The 20,458-nt window shown below is 44.7% G+C and overlaps 1 protein-coding gene across 1 annotated transcript in view; it reads left to right on the top strand.

Moving 5' to 3' along the window:
* The first annotated feature begins 2,113 nt into the window (after nt 1–2,113).
* The window catches only part of EPHA4 (EPH receptor A4), a 161,444-nt gene continuing 143,099 nt past the window's right edge, over nt 2,114–20,458 (top strand). Inside the window, exons 1-3 of the mRNA XM_035132510.3 lie at nt 2,114–2,269; nt 5,698–5,765; nt 11,641–12,304. Of these exons, the coding sequence (XP_034988401.3) occupies nt 2,176–2,269; nt 5,698–5,765; nt 11,641–12,304 (826 nt within the window). The 5' untranslated portion in view covers nt 2,114–2,175. The remainder of the gene's footprint in view (nt 2,270–5,697; nt 5,766–11,640; nt 12,305–20,458) is intronic.

The following is a 20,458-nucleotide window of genomic DNA, read 5'->3' as shown; positions in this document are numbered from 1 at the left end:
TGGATGCTTTAGTTGAGATTCCGGAATTGCAGGGGGTTGGACTAGATGTCTCTTTGGGTCCCTTCCAACTCTACAATTCTATGGTTCTGAAGCCTCCTAGGGCTGGAGGGTGTGGCAAGGCAGGTGGGGAAAAGCCATTGCCTACTGGCCAACACAGAGTCTCTCTCCCCTCACATTCCAGGGTTGTGCCGCTTATCACCGCATTGAAACCAGAAATCCGCCTCTGCAGCCATGGGACCCTGGTAAGCCACACACAAAAACACCCGGCTTCAATAGGTGGGGGCAGGGGCCAGCAGAGAATGGGGGAGGCGGCAACTTTCCATTTTTAGCTTCAGGTGGAGAAATGGGACCGCTCTGCCCTGACAAAACTCCTTGCTTAAATCTTAAATCTCTTGCAGTGCTACTGAAGATCTAAAAAAGAAGCTGTTTGCGAAGTCATATTATATTGATGCTGCCTTTTGGTTCTAGTTGATCATGCGGGGCGGCGGGGGTGGGAGAGCAAAGACTTTGATGCAGACACTTTTTTTAAAAAATCAAAATCTACCTTGTCACATTGACGTCTTTGTCTGCATTCTCTTCACTAACCGGCAACCCACGAGGGGGCGCTGTTGGTTTATGTTGGAAGCTCTTCCTCGCTGGCGTGAATGAGGAGCGCTGGAATCCACCCCCAACCTGTTCTCTCTGTGGGTCGCAGCCCTTTTCCGCTCAGGGGAGAGGAGGGAGGGAAATAAACCCACCCACACCAGTTCATGGGTTCTTTTGCCTGCACCTTTCTCCCCTCGTGGACTTTTCCTTGCGATCATTCCCGACGTACGTAAAAGAACACAAGCCGTGGCCGCTTGAAATGTATGCAAGATCCCGGGGCGGGGGGCGGGTGACAAACGCTTCATCCGTCGTCTGCAGTTAAGCGAGAGCGGGTGATGATCAAGTCGGAGAAATCCTCTCCAAAGAGATCTATCTATCTATGCCTGGATACTGTGGGGTTGCCAAGAAATGGGCATCACACGCCACGCACATATTTCCTGCGCCTCGCTTCCTATTGTTTTTCCTGTTTATCAAAAGTTTTCAGGCGCCTCCCGTGCCGTCAGTTTCTCTAGATCACCGGGATCGGCTGCGTAGTGTCGGTGTGTGACCTTATTATTATTATTATTATTCGTTTACTGTACTTGCACAAAACAGGCTTGGCCGAGAAGCCGATTAAAAACAGTCTGCCTGTCAATGGAGAGACTGGGGTGGTGGAAAAATAACTTGGCTGGTCAGTTAGTGCTCTCGGTTTGCAAAGGTGACCTGCAGCTTATTGCAACAATATCGCGCGCGCGCACACCCACCCACCCACATCCCCCGGACAGAAAACCCCTCTCCTCCTTTCCTTCCACCCAACTGTTACCCCCCTGGGAAGATCTTTCACCCAGAGAATTTTTTTTGCCCGGAAAAAAGGATCGCAATCTAAACCCGGGTTTAGATTGCGAGGAAACGGTGCGCGCCCGGCAGGCAGGTACCCCGCGCGCAAAATCATTTCGCGCCGTATTGGTCACCTCACCATAGATATTATCTACCTAAATATCATTCAGATAGTCAAGTTGTTTGCTGTTACTGTCATTCTTAGTCTCCTTTTAAAGAAAACTGCGTAGAGGGGAGTGCAATTATTTCATCAAAGACACCCCCCCCCCCAAAAAAAGGAGTCGCTTTGCTAAGAATCCGATCCAGAACCTCGCTTGTTTGCTCTCCAAAAAGGAGCCCAGGGAAACTCGGGCTCTGTACTGACGCGCGCCGGGTGTTTTTGTGTGTGAAGTAATGAACACGGAGCAGCGTTTCCGTGCCCGGCTTGGAGGTATTCTTCAGCAGGACGGCGGGGGTGGCGATGTCTGTGGTCGGGGAAAGGCGAGCCTGGAGGAGAGAGGATCCGTCGCCGGTCAGACACTTTCGCCCCGTTGGACAAGGAGGCGACGGGTGGGAAGGAGGCGCGGCTTGGGACGGGGCGGGGCGGCGACGGGGACGGGGCGGGGCTTTCTTCCCGAGCAGCGCCTCCAACAGGCAGGCGGGCTTGATGGACGGCTGTACGTCACGGTCCCTCCCCCGCCCCCTTGGCAATGTCTACAGCCTGCTGCACTCCCAATTTAAGCATTTATTCCACTGGGATAGAGGAGACCGGAGCAGCGCTGGCACCAAAAAACCATGGCCGGGATTGTATATTTCTTCACCGTCTTGCCGCTTCTCTTTGGGATTTGCGAGGGGGTTACCGGCTCTCGGGTATATCCAGCCAACGAAGGTGAGTGGGAAAATAAAATGTAAAAAAGCAACGGGGGTTGGTAGTGGTTGGTACCCCGGGCCGATCCGAGGCTCCATCCACCTCCCCTTTTTCTCCGGGGTTTGGGGTGCTTCCCCCCCCAACACCGTCTTCCAGCGGTAGGGATCGTGAGCGGCCGTCGGCGCGCGCGCTTTGCAGGACGCGCTTGTGGGCAACTTGTGCGGCCAGGAGAAAGTTCGACCCAGGCGCCTGCCTTCCGGACGGACCGATGGACGATCTCCCGGCTGGGCTCCCTCCCTCGGTGCCAAGCGAGGCTGGACAGCCGAAGTGGAAGCGTCGCCAGGGTGCTTCTCCACCCACCCACCCACCTACCCACCCATCCTGCTTCCTTTCGCCGGAGCTTCGCCCCGCAGCCAGTCTCCCCACGTCCGCCGGCACCGTCGCGTCGCCCCGTGGACGGGGAGAGGTGGAACTTTGGAGCTACTGCGGGGCGGTCTGGGGCCGCCTCGGATATTCGCCTTGCTGGGGAGCTGCTGCGTTTGCCGCAGACGCGACGTCCCGGCGCTCGGCTGGCCCGGGCGCGCGCGGCGCAAAAGCGCGTGGGAGCTTGACCTGGATTTTCCGAGATGCGTGGAGCCGACCTGCTCGCAAGTCACGCCGCGGGACCTGCCGCCACGCCAGGAAAAAGGCCCTTTTTATTTTGCGGACGGGGCCAGATTCTTTCCTTTTTGCACCCGTGTAAAATATGGGTTAGAGCCCTAAAGTTCAAATCAATCCTCGCTCCCTGCTCCGTCCGCGCGCCCTCTTGCACCTCCTGGCTTGCTGCATTCCGCGGAGGGTATACGAACTGGGCATTATTGTTGTTGTTATTAGTCTTCGTTTTGGAAAGGTGACGAGGAAGGAAGGAAGCCTAACGATCTTGGTGTTCGTAAGACTGATGTTATGTAACTGGGGACACGCGCGCGCGCTTACACACACAAACACACACACGCACACGCAGTTTCCTGGAGTACCTGTCTGGCTTTGCATACATCCAGGTGCCCTGCACGTTCCTAAACCAGCTTGACAAGAAGGGGTGTGTTTGTCCGCGCTGCTCCCTGTTTGTGTGTGTGAGAGAGATGCCCGTGTGTGTCCATCTGCTCGCGATTTGGCTCCTGCAACTCCTAGGGCAAACCTGGTCACGGTATAATGTTAGAGGCCTGGAAATCACCTGGTACAGAAGAACACAGATGCAGGCAATCTGTGTTTAAACTTGAAACCGAGAGGCAAAGCATTTTGCAGATGGATTTGCCTCTGCCTGAGATATCCCTACACTCTTGCATTTTTTAAAAAAATGCAATGCTCTCCCCCCCCCCCCTTTCTCCCTTGCTTTCCATCATTTTCTTTGCCATCAGCAACTCAGCCACACGGTCTTCCCACTTTCCTCTTTTCCTGGTCTTGCTTTCCGTTCATTTCAAGGGATGGGGAAGCCTTGTCCTCTCTGGTGCAGGAGCGCTGGACCAACCAATCTGAGAAGGCTTTGTCTCTCTCTATGTGTCTCTGAAAATAGTTTTTGGTTGGTTCTTCTTCCCTGATCTTCCAAAGGGAGAAGAGGCAATGTGTACAGAAATTGCAAATGGTCACCACTGGCTTAAAAACAACAACAAACTAAATAAAATATAACCATTCCAGTCAGAAACGATGTTCCATTTGTTTGTTGTAGTTTGAAACCCTTATTTATGATTTATTTAGAACTTGTGGTTTTTGTAGTCTCACTATGGGAAAGGCTGGGGGGGGGTGGTGGTGGAGAGGAACTGAGCGGCTGAGATTCCATTGAATGTCTCAGCATCTTTAAGTTAAATCTGTACCAGGGGAGCCATTTTTCATGTCCCCACCTCTTACTCCATCTTTAACAAGAGGCTTAGGAGGTACAAAGAATGCAGTGGTGGGCCTTAGTACACACTTGGGTTTTCTCCCCCCCCCCTTTTTTGTGTCCTACAGAAATAATACCCCCTCCCTCCTCACTCAATGCATCTAATCTCTTACTCCTAGAAATGTTACCCTGGAAGGTGGATTAAAAGGAAAATACACCTGTTTTTTTTCTTGCAAGTGTCATTAAACACCCAGAAGGTGGTAACAAAACATATTGGGTTCAGTGTTTATGGTGGCAGTGATACACCAATTTGGATTAAACTATATGTCAAGCTGTGTGCTGCACCTGCTTCCAAAATTCACCGACATACCCCTAAGAGATGTGCAATTCGTGATACAGAAGTGACGGACGGTGTAAACAAGGACATTTATTACAAGACAAATGAAATACTTATGATTGGAGTGCCTACATGTTACATACCCCATTTCCCACCACAGGTATATGAGCCTGTCCTTTCACTCCTCCTCAGCTTTGTAAATCCTTACCTCTTTGTGAGCAATAAAGTCCCCCGTAGACGACAGTGATACTTTCTTCATAAGACTGTTCTGCATGGCTAAAACCAGTGGCACATCTACATGGGAATAAATCCCATGGAACACAGTGGGGCTTCTGATTCAGGATTGTGCTGAATATAAATGAGAGGACTAAATAGAAGCATTGCTTATCAATAGTAAGATTTTTTTTATTTTTTACTTTTATTTGTTTACCCCCCCCCCCCGGCTGTTGGCCTTGCAACATCTTTTTGTACAGTTGTGGGGTGTAGTGGTTCAGAGAATGAGCTGTGAGCATGGAGGTTCTCAGAGAACCCAAGGGCCATCTCAATATTTTTGCTCAATGTGGGGCTCGAACCCACGACCCTGAGATTAAGAGTCTCATGCACTGTCAACTGAGCTATCAGTCAAGAGGTGACTCTAGGATGGGGGTCAATGGAGGTTCCCTCCAGAAGTTGTTGGATTCCCACTTCCTTCAGCCCCAGCCAGTATGGCCAATAGTCATTGGAAGGCACTATGGCAGTAGGTGCAGAATGGAAATACTAAATCTGTCTTACCCTGTAGGAGTGTTGTAAAGGTTACCGTGATGTGTGTGTCACATTCAGCACTCTGGAAATTCAGTGATCCATTAAAGAGTTAGTTGCATTTAATTAACAAATTAACCATACATAACTGAAGCCTCATTAACTTCCACCATGAGATCTAGGCAGTAAGTCTAAACACAGTGGTGCTTACTCCCGAGTATGTGAGTATGCATGATGATGAAGCATATGGGCAGGGATCTGACCAAGGTGCTCATTTCTGATTAATGCAACTTTTTTACTGGATCACGGCCACAAAGTTTGAATAAATATTGACCTCTAATTGAAAGTAGTCCATGACCACTGGCGTGACTGGTTAAAAAACAAAGTGTTGATATAAATCTTGTTTGAGTGAGGATCTTTCTCTTCACATGTGGAAACAGTCGGGTAAAATTTTTCTAAAAACTTTGCCTGAGTTTCAGTAAGTGTAACTTGTTATTTATGTTTGTTTCCCCCTTTTTGCAGTTACCTTATTGGATTCCAGATCTGTTCAGGGTGAACTTGGGTGGATAGCAAGCCCGTTGGAAGGAGGGGTAAGTTCTGCGTCCTTATCTGATCATCTAGGTAAAATGGAATGATTAGTACGTTTCTGGTGAATCCTAATGGCTCGATTATTGTTGATTGTGGGGAGAAGGTCACATTTCTTCCGAAGCCTGTGATGTGAATTACACTGTCGGAGAAACCTTATACTCCCAATGCATAGCTCAGTCAAGAAGGAAACCGTAGAGAGTGGAAAGAGACTTTCAGAATCTGATCAAAGAACGCATATTTACAACCCAACCCTAAGAATATTTCTCCCAAAGTAAAGCCTGTCTAGTTCAGTGAGGTTTATTTCCTTGCAAGGCATCTATGCATGTTCACTCGGGTGCAAGTTTCTGTGGGTTCAATGAGACTTACAGTACTCCAAAGTAAGTTTGCATAGAATTGTGGCCTTGGATACAATAAATGCTCCAAAGAAGTGGGGTTACATTGAGAGCAGGGATGGAGAACCTATGGCCTTCCGGATGTTGCTGGGCTCTAACTCCCATCAGGCTCAGCCAGCATGGATGATGGCAATAGATGATGGGTTTTGTTGTCATAGAATCGTAGAGTTGGAAGATACCACAAGGGCCATCCAGTCCAACCCCCTGCCAAGCTAACAGCTAACTTGTCTAACAGTTTTTTTGGGGGGGGGCTCCTTTGTTCCCAAACCCTGATTTAGGGTGACCACTATGCAGTTCCAGGAAGGTGAACAGGATTTGTGTCGGCTTAGGACAATTCAAAAGGTGTGATGCTACCTTAATAGATTAGATATTCTAGTCCATGAGGTTTCTTTCCTTCCTTAAAAAAAAAAAATCAAAATTAAAAAAAACCTCTGCTTTTGGGGGGACAGCAGTGCAGTGCAAGAGCTTCTTCTTAATCCATTGCCGAATGCTGAATGTTTTAACACATTTGCAGATCTGGACTCTGGGAGAGAACGGAATCTCGGCTTAGTCAGGACTCTGTGCAGACATTCACTCTTAATTTAGCAAAGGATTTGTAGACAAATAACATGCAGTCAGTTAGTCTGCTGAAGAACTGCTGAGTAGACCATGATTCTTACCGTAGGTACTGTGTCCTCAGCATGCCACGGGATCAGGGATTTTTATTAATTACCAGGGGGGGAGGGGTGCAGAGAGAAACCGTCACCTTATTTTCACTGCCACATATGCAGGGTGAATATTAAGAGCAATTTCAGGGAGGGGGGGAGGAGAGAAACAATGCCCATGGTATTTCCATTCAAATGTGCTCAAATCCCTTTAAAATTAAATGGGAACCCCTTCTTGCTGCGCTTAGAGGCAAACAATTGATGCCCTAACTAAGTCCAAATAAATAAATAAAAACCCAAAGTTTGGAAAGATTGCCAGCTATATAATAAACAGGAAGGCAAATTCCTTCAATGGGCTAATGAAATATACTGTAGTTTATAACGTCCGTCGGTCCTGTAATTAAAAAGAAGAAGAAGAAAGGTGGTGGGCGGGGAGGATGGTGACAAATGGAAGGAATGTGAGGCTGTTTATGTAGCGATGCATTATGCATAAGCTCTGAATTAGCCCTATCATGGGAAAATGGAGTATTGTCCTGCTCCCATTGTTGCTCTGCCCGAACTTGACTGCAGTCGGGTTTTGCTCTGCCTGCGCACACTGTGCTGTCCCTGGAACCATTCCCTGCCCACCCCCAGCCCTAGAAAAGAGGAATGATTGACAGGCCTATGGCCGTGCAGACAGCACACATTCACTGTTGATTGCCGGCAATTGCCCTCATCTTTGACAGTGGGGAAAGGTACAGCTTTATCTCCGTGAGGAGAGTCAGGCATCTCAGTTAATCCTATACCCTGGAAAGGTCATTGACTTAGTCTTTCTCTCCGTGCACCCATGGGGCATCCCTTCCGTAGATTCAAATGTCGCCATTTTGAAGAAGTCAGTAATTGTGACTGATTGGCAGAGGGTGTCCTTATGTTAATTTTCAAGGTGTCTGTTTGTGTCTATGTATCTGTGACTTACATTCGTAACAGACGAAGTAAGAGGACTAACAAGTTTCAATAAATCCATGTCTCTGTGTGCTGCCTTTTCACGTTGGCAGTGGGGAAAAATCAAGAGGGCTTAGTCTTGTCTTCAAGTCTGCCTGCAGGAGTGCCTTGAAAGTGCTTTCGTATAGCTTCATACGCTGCAGATTTGTTTCAAAGCGCTGGGAAAAGTAACACTTCTCTCTCCCTCTGCCTTCGAGAACACCCAAAGGTGTAAGAGCCTTCACAGATCAGCACGGCCTTCATTTTATACTGTGTATAAGCTCATTGTACATTGCAAAGCCCTTGGCCCCGCCCTCTTTTTATGGATCCAGAACAGGTCATTCCTGAAGTGTGAAGTATTTTATGTGTTAATATGAGACGTTGGAGATAAAAATAGGCCACTTTACCAGTGAATAGCGCTATTACTAAATCTATAGTAGCCCTAGAGGAATGAATGTGTTACATTATAAATTTAATTAATGATTTGCCTTTAAAATTCGCAGTTGAAAGGAAATCCTGGGTCTGGAATGCTTTTACTGTGGGATTATTAAACCATGGGAAGAGTTGGTTTAGAAAGCTGAAAAGAAAAAAGAAAAGAAAAAAGAAGTGTTTGTTTTTGACAACACATTTAACGTTTCAGATTTATAACGGTTGGAAATGGGGGGTGCATTTATAGTATTGGGCCGTTTGCCTCAACTATATGGAGGCAAATGTCTATAAATAAACAAACACCTATTGTCAAAACAAAAACCAAAAGGGAGAAAGTCAGAAGGGTTTGTGCAGCAAGGAGCTACTGAATGCAGCCATGTTCCTTCCATAGACTTCAGTAGGCTTTGGAGCCAAACTTCTTTTGTGTAAACAGGCAAAAAGGAAATCTTATTTCCCTCTCCTCTTCCTTCCCTCGCCCCTGCACAGATTAGAATATAGGCTGATAACATGGAAAGTGGTGGATCATAAAGGGAGGATTGTAACACAATTCTCGTTTCATGGCAGTTGTAAATTAGAGAACTCTGTTGCTTACATCATGTTAGCATTTTACACTGATAAATGGCTTTCCAGTTTTCCCCCTGGTTATTGATTTATTCCCCTCTTTCCTATTTTTTAAGGGGTGTGTGTATGGATTTGCAAGCATCTTCTCTAGGCAATAACTCTGATATTATCCTTTTGACTCTGGTGACGGCCAGAGATCTATAAGCTGACCCAGCTATCAAACTAGATTCTTTTTAACCTAAACAGGACCGGAATGGTTACAGACGTCAATGAAAATGTACAGGCTGCAATAGAGTTGTAGGCTGGGTCCTACGATGTCCATTTAGCAGAGCATGTTTAATACTTGATTGCCAGGAAGCCCTTGGAAGTTGGATTCTAACTGTTCCATTCCCCACCACCACCCCACCCTCCGCTCCCCACATGCTTCATTGTATAAGCTGGAACCTCAGAATTTAGCTATTATTTTGCATAAATGAAAAAAAGGTCCTTCCCACCCTTTGAACCTTAATTCAGCAGAACGGTGCTCCTTTCTCAAAAAGAAGAGACAGAAAAGGCCCCAGCAGTAGCTTTCTTTTCTGTATCATGTGATTAACATAATCTCATTTAACAATGTTCAAAGCTCTTATTGACCACTTCCACTCTCCTTTTCTTTTATGATATGTTCATCACACTCCTGCCGGAATGCGGCTTGATAATATAGAATCTAATTCATTCTTAATCAAAGTTTCATTTTTCTGTGCGGTGGTTATTATCATGTTTGGCATTTTAATTTTTTTTTTTTTTAAACCAGTCCAGAATTTAAGAAGAAAGCTCACCTTTCAGTTATGCAATGCAGGTTTATGAGGCATGGTCTGTTGCTCCATTGTTGCTATTAGAGTTTAAGAATGTAAAATTGTGTTGTCCTGAGGTGCCTTAAGCCAGAATGCTTAAAATGGAACCAGCGGGTACAAGCCAGAGAAGTATAGGTATGCTTGTGTTTCCCTGCGATTGTTCCAAGGTGGTGACTATAGAGAGAGAGAGAGAAGCGAGTGGTGCTGTGGTCTAAACCACTGAGCCTCTTCTTGGGCTTGCTAATTGGAAGGTCAGTGGTTGGAATCTGTGTGACGGGGTAAGCTCCTGCTGCTCCGTCCCAGCTCATGCCAACCTAGCAGTTTGAAAGCACACCAGTGCAAGTAGATAAATAGGTACAGCTGTGGCGGGAAGTTTAACAGCATTTCCGTGCGCTCTGACACTCGTCATGGTGTCCCGTTGCGCCAGAAGTGGTTTAGTCATGCTGGCCACATGACCCGGAAAGCTGTGTGGACAAACGCTGGCTCCCTTGGCCTGAAGGGATAAGCACTGCACCCCATAGTTGCCTTTGACTGGACTTATCCATGGGTCCTTTACCATTTTACATTTACCTTAGAATATAAATACAGAGAGGCAAACGATTGTTGTTGTTTAGTCATTCAGTCATGTCCGACTCTTCGTGACCCCATGGACCAGAGCACGCCAGGCTCTCCTGTCTTCCACTGCCTCCTGCAGTTTGGTCAGACTCCGCCTGGAGCAGGAACAGGCAAGCCACTCCAGTATCCCTGCCAAGAAAACTCCATGGACAAATACAACAGGCAAACGATATACACACACAAATATATTATATTTTATGAGCTGAGAACTTCAGATAGCTCTGCAGATGTCTGATTGCAAAATCCACCAGCCCCGCCAGCATGGCTATGCTGACTGGGCCTGATGGGAGTTTTAGTCCAAAATTACTGCAGGGGACCAGGCATGCGAAGGTTAAGTTAGTCTGTGCAATGGACATGATAGGTATTTGCTGATGACTGAAGGTGGTTGACTAGGGCTGGAGCTGGACATTACGAGTAGTTCTGGAAAGTGAGAGTGGATCAGTAAGCTGATGTAGTGTAATAGCTGGGAGTGCAAGTAAATGGAAATGTGGATTCTCCTCTGCCATAAGATCACTACCGGTAGGTGGTTTAGGCAAGTTGCTATTCTCTCAGCCACAGCCAGGGTCTCTCTCTTCTATGTCTGTAACATAATGATCCTGCTCTATATTTCAGGGGTTGCTGTAAGGATTACTGAGAGAGGAGGAATGGGGGGAAACTGCTTTGCACCAAGTTAGACTATTGGTACATCGAGTTCGGTTGTTGTCTACACTGACTTGCAGTGGATCGTCAGGGTTTTAGGGAGGGATCTTTCCTAGACCTACCTAGAGATGCCAGAGATTGAACCTGGGGATCTGAATGCAGAGGTGTTTTGCCATAGAGCTGCAGCTTTTCTTTCTTTTCCATATATGTGTTGTTATTTTATCATAGTCGCCAGATAGTATTGCAAAGTCCTGCATAGATATTGAGCCGATCTCATTCTTGTTTCCTGTTCTGCCACTGATGCCACCTGCAACCCTGGGCAAGTTTCTTATACTGCAATCCTATTCTTAATTCCTTATAAGTAAGACATATTTGGGCTTGTTGCCAGGCAAATATGTATAGGGTTGCCACCTTATATCTTTGTATCTTGCTTTTTAAAAAATCAACATTTATATGCAGAATAGAATACCTGTTAAGGTTGCACAGTGTTTGGGTTTAATAAGACTCCCAGCTACGAGGGTCCATTCAGATCATGTCATATTAAGGTTGATTACAAGCTAGCATATACCCATTTTTCTTTGGAAAATATCACTTTCCTGAGGTCTTCAGTTAGGCTGCTATTAAAACCTGATTTCCCTTTTAGTATATGGCTAAAGTATGTTCTGATTTTTAATGGCTTCCAGTATAAAGAGAAGTAAACAAAGCCAATTGGGGGAGAGAGGAATTAATTTATCTGGCGATAGCAAGGTTTGATTATGCTTTTCACACTCTTAATGTCTCACGTTTGTCCCTTTTGGTTCTTCACAGTGGGAGGAAGTGAGTATTATGGATGAGAAAAACACTCCAATCCGCACTTATCAAGTCTGCAACGTGATGGAGGCCAGTCAGAACAACTGGTTACGAACTGATTGGATTCCTCGAGAAGGGGCTCAGAGGGTTTATATTGAAATCAAGTTCACACTCAGAGACTGCAACAGCCTGCCAGGTGTCATGGGGACTTGCAAAGAGACTTTTAACCTCTACTACTACGAGTCGAGCAACGATAAGGAGCGCTTTATCCGCGAGAGCCAGTTTGCTAAGATTGACACCATCGCAGCCGACGAGAGCTTCACTCAGGTGGACATTGGAGACAGGATCATGAAGCTCAACACCGAGATCCGCGACGTGGGGCCCCTGAGCAAGAAGGGATTTTATCTGGCTTTCCAGGACGTCGGCGCTTGCATTGCCTTAGTGTCTGTCCGCGTTTTCTACAAGAAGTGCCCGCTGACAGTCCGTAACCTGGCCCAGTTTCCGGACACCATCACCGGGGCAGACACGTCCTCTCTGGTGGAAGTTCGCGGCTCTTGTGTGAACAATTCCGAAGAGAAGGATGTGCCAAAGATGTACTGCGGGGCAGATGGTGAATGGCTGGTCCCCATTGGCAACTGCCTGTGCAATGCTGGGTATGAAGAGCACAATGGAGAATGCCAAGGTAGGGCCCCCCTGCATTGTGCAGTTCATTAGGGGCTGGTGTTCATAATTGAATCAGAGATGAGAATCGGTGGAAGGCTGCCCGTAATTAGCGGTCCCTGTGGGATGCAATGGGATGAAGGGGTCTAATGAGGAAGTCCAGTAGTTCCAGGTGGCAGGGCTAAGGAGGGCATAATACTGACAGAAGAAATGGCACCACCATAATCGGCAGAAGGCACGGCACATTTGCTATCAGAGGGTAGATTAGAACTGGCTTGCATCTTCCCATTCACATTTGAATGACGATGGAAGCCATGTTATCTGAGCCAGTGCTGTTTAAAGGGGCAGAATCCATTTTTCTTCCTTCCTTTTTTTAAAAAGGTGATTGCTATTCCCGCTAAAAGAAAAAAGGCACAGCAGCAACAAGCTGTCTCCTCTTTCATGGCGGAAGACAGAAACTTCTTTTAGTTTTTCAGGACACTAAGGAATGACTCTTTAGTGTCTCATTTGATAACTTCTCACGAAATAATCCTTGAATATGTGACATGGCTGCTTTTGTTAAATATTTTTATTTCTCAGAAAGTCTCCATTGTTTCCTTTACAAAGGAGCATGCTAGGATACTCTAATAAATGCAAGAAGTCATCTGTTTGCCCCCCCCCTCCTTTCCCCGTTCTCTGCAGAATTAAGGATTAAGGTTCTTTATAAAAGGCAGCTTATCTTAAAGAAAAGAAAAGGGAGGGGAGATTTAAATCGCCTTTGTGGGCGCCTGTGATTTTTAGTTATACATTATCATGATTTTATAAGTAGGTTATTACTGATTATGGACTTGATTGCCCCCTTAGTCGCATGTTCAGGATCAGTCTCTAATGCATCTTTTTGCCAAATGATTGCTCTTTGTATATGTTGATAAACGGACGAGGCCCAGCGATGATTCATTTTAATTGCAATTTGTTAAGGGTAATGATTTTTTTAAAAATGTGTGTGTGTGTGTGCACTATATGTGGTATAGGCAAAAGCAAAACACGATTTCTGAAAAATAGGTGTAAAATGGCATCTTCCTTCTGCGAACCATTTTATACCGAGATGGTTTTATATGATCATTTACTGGCAATGTGAAGTTCATTATTATGCATTGAAATTAAGAGTTGGCAGGAACGCAGCTCTGAGCACAAACATTTTCCTTTGCTATCATACTTCCATCAGATATGTGCATGTCAGTGGGGGGAAAGCGGGGGTGGGAGAGATGAGCATATCTTATCAGCAACACAATTATGAAAGGTTGGGGTGAGAATTGAAAAATGAATTGCACGATGACAAGGCACATGTCTTGAGTAAATTATTCTGTCTATAGGAGTGGGCAGGAACTTGGAAACCTTTGCATGTCAAGAACAAACAAATTGTTACCAACATGCAGGTGTCATGCTGAGTAGATTTTGGGGGGAGGGAGGGAGATATGTTAACATCGAAAGAGATTTCTTAAAATTATTGCTGTTTTCCCTAGTTTGTAAGCAATACTTCCTTTAATTTTATTTTTGCATGGTTTAGCTGGTGGGAAAGCAGGTGGACCAAATTAGAAAGTTGTGCTTTGCAAAGAGATTACTCTGCATTCTGCTAAAGAGGATGTTAGGGGCAGTGTTGGCTAAACCTGATTGATGCCAAATTAAAACACTCCTTAGTCAATGACCTACACATTATTATCTAATCACATGACAGTCAGAGTGTTGTGTGGGAGAAATCACTTGTGATCTTTTGGGGCAGGAACTTCAGGGGGCCCCCACAATTTTTTTTAAAAAAAAGCAGTAGTAGGTGGTTGAAAGTGACATTGGCACAGAAAATACTTGGTAACTCTCTGTCCGCCTCTACTGGACTTACGGAAACTGATTATTCACACCTTAAGTTAATGACCAATCCTGATGAGATCGTGTATAAAAGGAAGAAAGAAACCTTTTGTCTTTTGCATCTCCTGTGTTTTAAAACCCTCCCATTAAACATTCCACTGGAAGAAAAGACAATCCAGGAAGCAGTCTTAAATGGTTAGCCATTTCATCAGTTGTTGATTGTATTTTCCTTGCGGAAAAAACCTTTCTTCCAGTTCCAAGACAAATGTTTTTCTCCCTCTTCCCTAAGCCCACAGGCTTTGCTATGAATCACTTACTAATGGCCATGTTTACTCTGAATCCAAACTATTAGTGTACAGGTGAATCAAATGACTTTGGATTTGAATGCTCTTGCAGAGGCTTAGTAGTTTGGTTATTTGGTGTTTGGTTATCACTATTTCTTGCCCTTTAATATTTTTGTGTGAAAATAAACACCATCTAGAGAGCCAAGGGCATTGTTATAGAACTGAGCAGCCAGCTAAAGAGAAGAAAGAAAGCCATCTTAAGTCCACAAAAGCTTATAAAAGAGTAAGATTGGAGGGTTGTGAACAGGTTCCAGACCGATTTTTCCAGTGTGCTGGCTTGGGCAGGACAAATGCAGGAGTAGGTCACAGGTCATTCACTTCCTCATCCATCTTCCTCCCGTGATCCTGAGGTCAGAGTTAAGATTGATTAAAAGCTCGACAAAGGCTTGGTGGGCAAAAATGGGCAGGCTGGGTGATGGGTGTGCGTGTGGAGGCAGAGGGTGCCCCTGTTGTTTTGAGATCTGACACTGTTCATCTGCTGGAGTCCTCAGAACTTTGGGGACCAAGAGATATTTCCTACTGGCTTCCTTTCATCCAGCAGTGTATGTTAATTGAGTCTTTTTTAAATGAAAAAGAAAGAAAGAAAGAATGAATGAGAAAAATAAAAGACCTGTCGGGTCTACCAGGTGATGCCTGGGTAGCACCCCAAAGCTGCCGCAAGTTCATTTAGTGTCTGGATCTTGAGTAACCTTTTCTGAAACGGAAACCTTGTTCTCTCCCCCCCATCCCTATTCAGTTGTGTCTTCTAAGTAAGAAGAACGTGTTATTGGGGTTAACAGAAGCTTGAACTTGCTGAGTGGTTTCAGCGTAGGAGAGTTATTCTGTGGGGACTTGGCAGTAGTCACAAAAGGAGCAGGGGATCGGGGAAGAAGCAGGATTCCAAGATAAAAAAACAAAAGAAAACCCAAGAATCTTTTTTTTTAATGAGTTCTCCATTACGTCTGTCTTTAAAATTAGCAATCTATCATAGTGAGATTATTGCTCGTGTTTGTTGAAAGTTGCACCTCTAATTTTAAATATAAGTAAAGGAAATGTACACTTGATTTCCTCAAGCTTATTTAGCAACCAGTGTTGTGTTTCAAAAAGAGAATAAGAACTGCATGGGAAATATTATCAATGAAACATGAAATGACCTTATATTCGAGGCATATCTCAAAAGCTAAGGTAATTACTGCTTTAAGGAAAAAAAATACAGCTGTTGGCTGATGCTCTTTTGCTAAAAGATGCCATTGGTGATTAAAATTGTTTTGTTACACATTAGCTCAATGTGGTTTTGATTTTTGTTATGTAATTTCCTTATCAAAGCAAGTAGATGTAATATATGGAAAAAGCAGAGAAGATGCTAAATCAAGCAAGTAATAGAATTGTAATTGTTCTGATGCAGTGAAACTTGTAAGTTAAATTTTATGTATCCTATTTAAGGTCGCTGCACCATAAAATCCAGATACTTTAATTACATTTTGCATAAACACCCCAAAATTTCAGCATTTTTTTTGTATGTATATTCTCTTTTAGGAAACTTATAAAGCCAATTGGCAGAACATCCCACAAGGTTTAAGATACGTTTTTGAAATCGTCTTCTTTTTGTCAGGTTTGAGATTTCCTTTGGTAACAGGATCCTTAAGCAGGAATAATTTAGATGACATAAAATAAATACTCGTTTAAGAACTTTTTGTTGCACTAGGGGAATAAAGTTTGCCTATTTTCCTAAACAGGAATTCACACTCCCTGCAGAACATATCTTTAAAATGTTGATGTCTGTTCTTTAGACTAATAAAAAAGGTAAAGGGACCCCTGACCATTAGGTCCAGTCGTGACCGACTCTGGGGATATGACGCTCATCTCATGTTATTGGCTGAGGGAGCCGGCGTACAGCTTTCAGGTCATGTGGCCAGCATGACAAAGCCGCTTCTGGCGAACCAGAGCAGCACATGGAAATGCTGTTTACTTTCCCGCTGGAGCGGTACCTATTTATCTATTTGCACTTTGACGTGCTTTTGAACTGCTAGGTTGGCAGGAGCTGGGACCACCGCCGACCTTCTGATAGGCAAGCCCTAGGCTATGTGGTTTAACCCACAGCGCCACCTGGGTCCCTATGCGCCACCCGTGTGGCTAATAGCATACACATAAAAGCAATTCTAAACTGCAGCTCTGCTTCTTGTTCTTAATTGAAATCAACATGCTCATGAGTAACTTTGCATCTCAGCTTTTGGATGTATCCAGGATAGCAAAACGATCTGTAACATTTGACTTGTAAACTGGTTGCTTGAAAATAAGTGAGTGCATCTTTGTGAGGGTATGTATGTGTGAGCATATGCATCTGTGTGTGTAAAAGATCAAACTTATTTTTTAAAAAAATAGGGGAAGTGTTTTGTTATTTTTTAAAAAAAATAACATTATTTGGAGACAAATTTGTGGCAGGTGTTTGCTGTTGGGTTGTTGTTTTTCCTCCACTGAAATGTTTTGTAGTCCTTCTTTTTCCAAATGTGAATACTATCAAACTCTGGGCTAAGGTTTCCGAATAGTATGCAGATCTTTCCCAGTTACAGTGCACGAAATCTTCTACATTCTTTCTAAGTTGTAGCATTGGCCATAGAAATATTCAGCCTGGCTTTCCGTGGGTTATTTGTCTGTGTCTGGTCCACTGGTCTTAGATCTTTATTGGTGCTTTGAGGGGACTTGATAAAGGAAGACTTTTACGTCTTTTGAATCGCTCTTTCTCTCACTCCTCCCTACATTTCCCTAAACTTGTGGCTCAAACTCTGCTCTCATTTCATCTGATTCTGCTTTCTTCTTTTGATATCCTTTGTGAGAGCAGGTGAGGTCGCATAGTTTCATGAGCTGGAAATAATTAACACTTCCATGACTAAATGGTCACTTTATGAATATTCAGGGTCTGCTTCACTCTCCCTGGGAAGCAAACATGTTGGTTTCCTTCTCATTGCTCCCAGTGGAGAGGGATGAGGTTTCCCCTGTGAATGAGGATTGTCAGCTGTCTGGCCAGTTTGCCTTTTGCATGCAGCAGATTCCTCATTTGCATATTTTGTATACATCCTCATGCAAAGTAGCCCACCCATTTCCCACTTTCACAAAGGAGATAAGCGCTTCCTTTGGAAAGTCCAGAGGAGAAGCTCCTTCTATTTATGCAGATCCTAAAGTCTTGGGTTTCATGCAAATGCATTTGATCGAAGCTCTTTGTTTAAGAGATAGGGAGTGCATATTTGCCCGCCATTCCTCTTTGTGGCCCAGTCTTTCCACACAAAAAACCCACACAGGCTTTGAGGCCCTCTGGCCTTATGGGAAATGCTGACTGCTGAGGCAATCAAAACTGTTAGACGGAGAATTCACACTTTTAAGTGTGAACTTCATCAATGTTTCCAAGGTTTTGTGAATAAAGGAACACTGAGTGCAAGTCAACTTGGGTAAAGTTGTGTTGTGTTAGGCAAATCAAACCTGATGGGTAAAGAATTGAAATGGCAACTTTATGAAAATAGTATTAGTTTGATCAACTTAACTAAAATTACTCTTGTTTACAACAAAAAAAATCTTAAAAGACGTGTAGCTCTTTGTGATGCATTACATATACAGTTATTTTCTGGGCATATCTACCTGGGTCCCACCTACGTTATACATTTAAAACAGTATAATAACACTTTAAATAGTCATGTCTCCCCCTCCCTCCGAAAATCCCCCCCCCCCGGAATGATAGTTTCTTAATGGTGCTGTTTTTCTCTGGGAATTATAGCTCTGGTAGGTGAACAGGGGTCTCAGATTGTCAACACCCTTAACAAATGACATTTTCCAGCATTCTAGGGGGATGGCTCAGTTGGTTAGAGCAATGTGCTGATAACTCTTAAGGTTGGAAGTTTGATCTCCAAATGGAACCTCTGCATATTCCTGCATTGCTGGGGGTTGGACTAGATGACCCTCAGAGTCCCATCCACCCCTGTGATTCTAGGATTCTAAGACCTGACTGTTTGAAGTGGCATGATACTGCTTTGAAATTTATAGTGCAGATGGACCCTCAGAAGTGAATCTTTGAGTTCAATAAAACTTGCACCTAGCAAAATGTGTACAGTATAGGATTGCAGCACAAGAGGTTTCTCTAACACCTCTCCTCCCCTCCTTTAATGCATTCACTTAAGACTGCCATTTGCCTGATGTACCTCAAAGCCACAAATGCCACAGCCCTTGACCCACATGACGCCAGCTAGCCTGTGGCAGCCTACATGTAACAGTATTAAGTGGTGGCAAAACACAGGTTTGCCTGGGACAGTTTGCTTGAAAGGTTTATCGATCTGAACTATGGCATCTGCAGCATGCACACACTTCATTTGCAAAAGAAACCCCCACAAGTATGGATTGTTTTCGTTTTGTGTCTTTGCAAATCAGTGGTATGAAATCAGAACCAAAATCCATGCTAGATCTATTTTCTCTAAAAAAAATAACAGGAAAAGGGCATGTTATTTTTGCCCCCCTGTGAATATGCACACAAAGCTTTTTGATGTGCAATTAGCGTTTAACTCAAAGTTAATTTCACAGAGCAGTAAACTGCAGAGTGTCAGGCCATGTGGCGTAATTAAGCAGAGGTTTAAAACAACAAGGAAACGTGCAGAAGCTTTGATTCAGGCCTGAGCAGCGTTGAAGGAAGTGAGACCATTTGCTTCTCAGTATAATTGGAAGGGCTATTAGGATTAAATAATACCAAGGGGCACCTTTTGTCTGGCCAGCGCTTTTGGTTTAGCCTCTCAGGAAAAGTAGTTTCCATCTAAAGAATTTGTGCTGCTGCTGCTGCTGTTCTAAAGTTATGAAATCGAGCACTTCCTCTAAGCTTTCTAGATCTTTTGTGACCCAACAAGAAGAAAACCCAGGTATGGGCTGTTTAAATGGCCCCGGAGCAGACCTGAGGGAAGCCTCCCTGCACACACACACACACACACACACACACACACACACACACACACCATGGGCAATCTAGGGAGCAGGCTTTGATCCAGCTCCTTATAGGCATTGTGGGCTTATATCCCCAGCGCCTACCCAGGTCAGACTTTGAGCTCCCTTATCGGGGGCCCTATGGAGTGCCTCCGCCGCCCTGCACCGCTGCTGCACTGAGAGGGTGATAGGACTCGGTTTAATCTCTAAGGAAAAGTAGTTTCCATCTAAAGAATTTGTGTCCTGCTGCTGCTGCTCTAAAGCAGGCATCCCCAAACTTCGGCCGTCCAGATGTTTTGGACTACAATTCCCATCTTCCCCGACCACTGGTCCTGTTAGCTAGGGATCATGGGAGTTGTAGGCCAAAACATCTGGAGGGCCGCAGTTTGGGGGTGCCTGTTCTAAAGGTATGAAATTGAACACTTCTTCTAAGTTTTCTAGATGGTCTGCACCTCTTCCTAATTCAACTTTTCAAGTTAGAGCTCAGTTGGTAGAGCATGGGACGCTTAATCTTGGAGTCATGAGTTTGAGACCCACGTTGGGTGAAATATTCCTGCATTGCAGGAGGCTGGACTAGATGTTATTTGTGGTTCCTTCAAACTATTCTATGACTATACATAAGGGTGGTAACTTCTGTTTCAGTGTATCTGAAGAAGTGTGCATGCACACAAAAGCTCATACCAATGACAAACTTAGTTGGTCTCTAAGGTGCTACTGGAAGGAATTTTTTTTTAAATTAAAAAACGTATTTGGATGCAGTCATATAGGTCCTGATTCACACACCAGCTATCCTTTGGCTCCAAGTTCCCATCAGCCCCAATCAGCCTTGCCAATGGTCAGGGATGATGGGAGTCGGAGCCCAGCAACATCTGGATGGTCAAAGGTTCCCCAGCCTCGCATGTAGCATTTTATATTGAAATATGGGACAATCCTGTATTATGCAGGACAGGTGGCATTCCTAAGCACATTGATATAAATAGGAATGATAATGTCTGAGAGCTGCATACAAGTTCTGGGAATGACAAAATTCCTTTTTTTCCCTTGGCTTCAGTTGGGCCCTG

The sequence above is a fragment of the Zootoca vivipara genome, chromosome 5 (genome assembly GCF_965207765.1).
Source record: "Zootoca vivipara chromosome 5, rZooViv2.hap1.1, whole genome shotgun sequence".
Taxonomy (NCBI): domain Eukaryota; kingdom Metazoa; phylum Chordata; class Lepidosauria; order Squamata; family Lacertidae; genus Zootoca; species Zootoca vivipara.
This window is presented reverse-complemented; position numbering and strand designations above follow the sequence as displayed.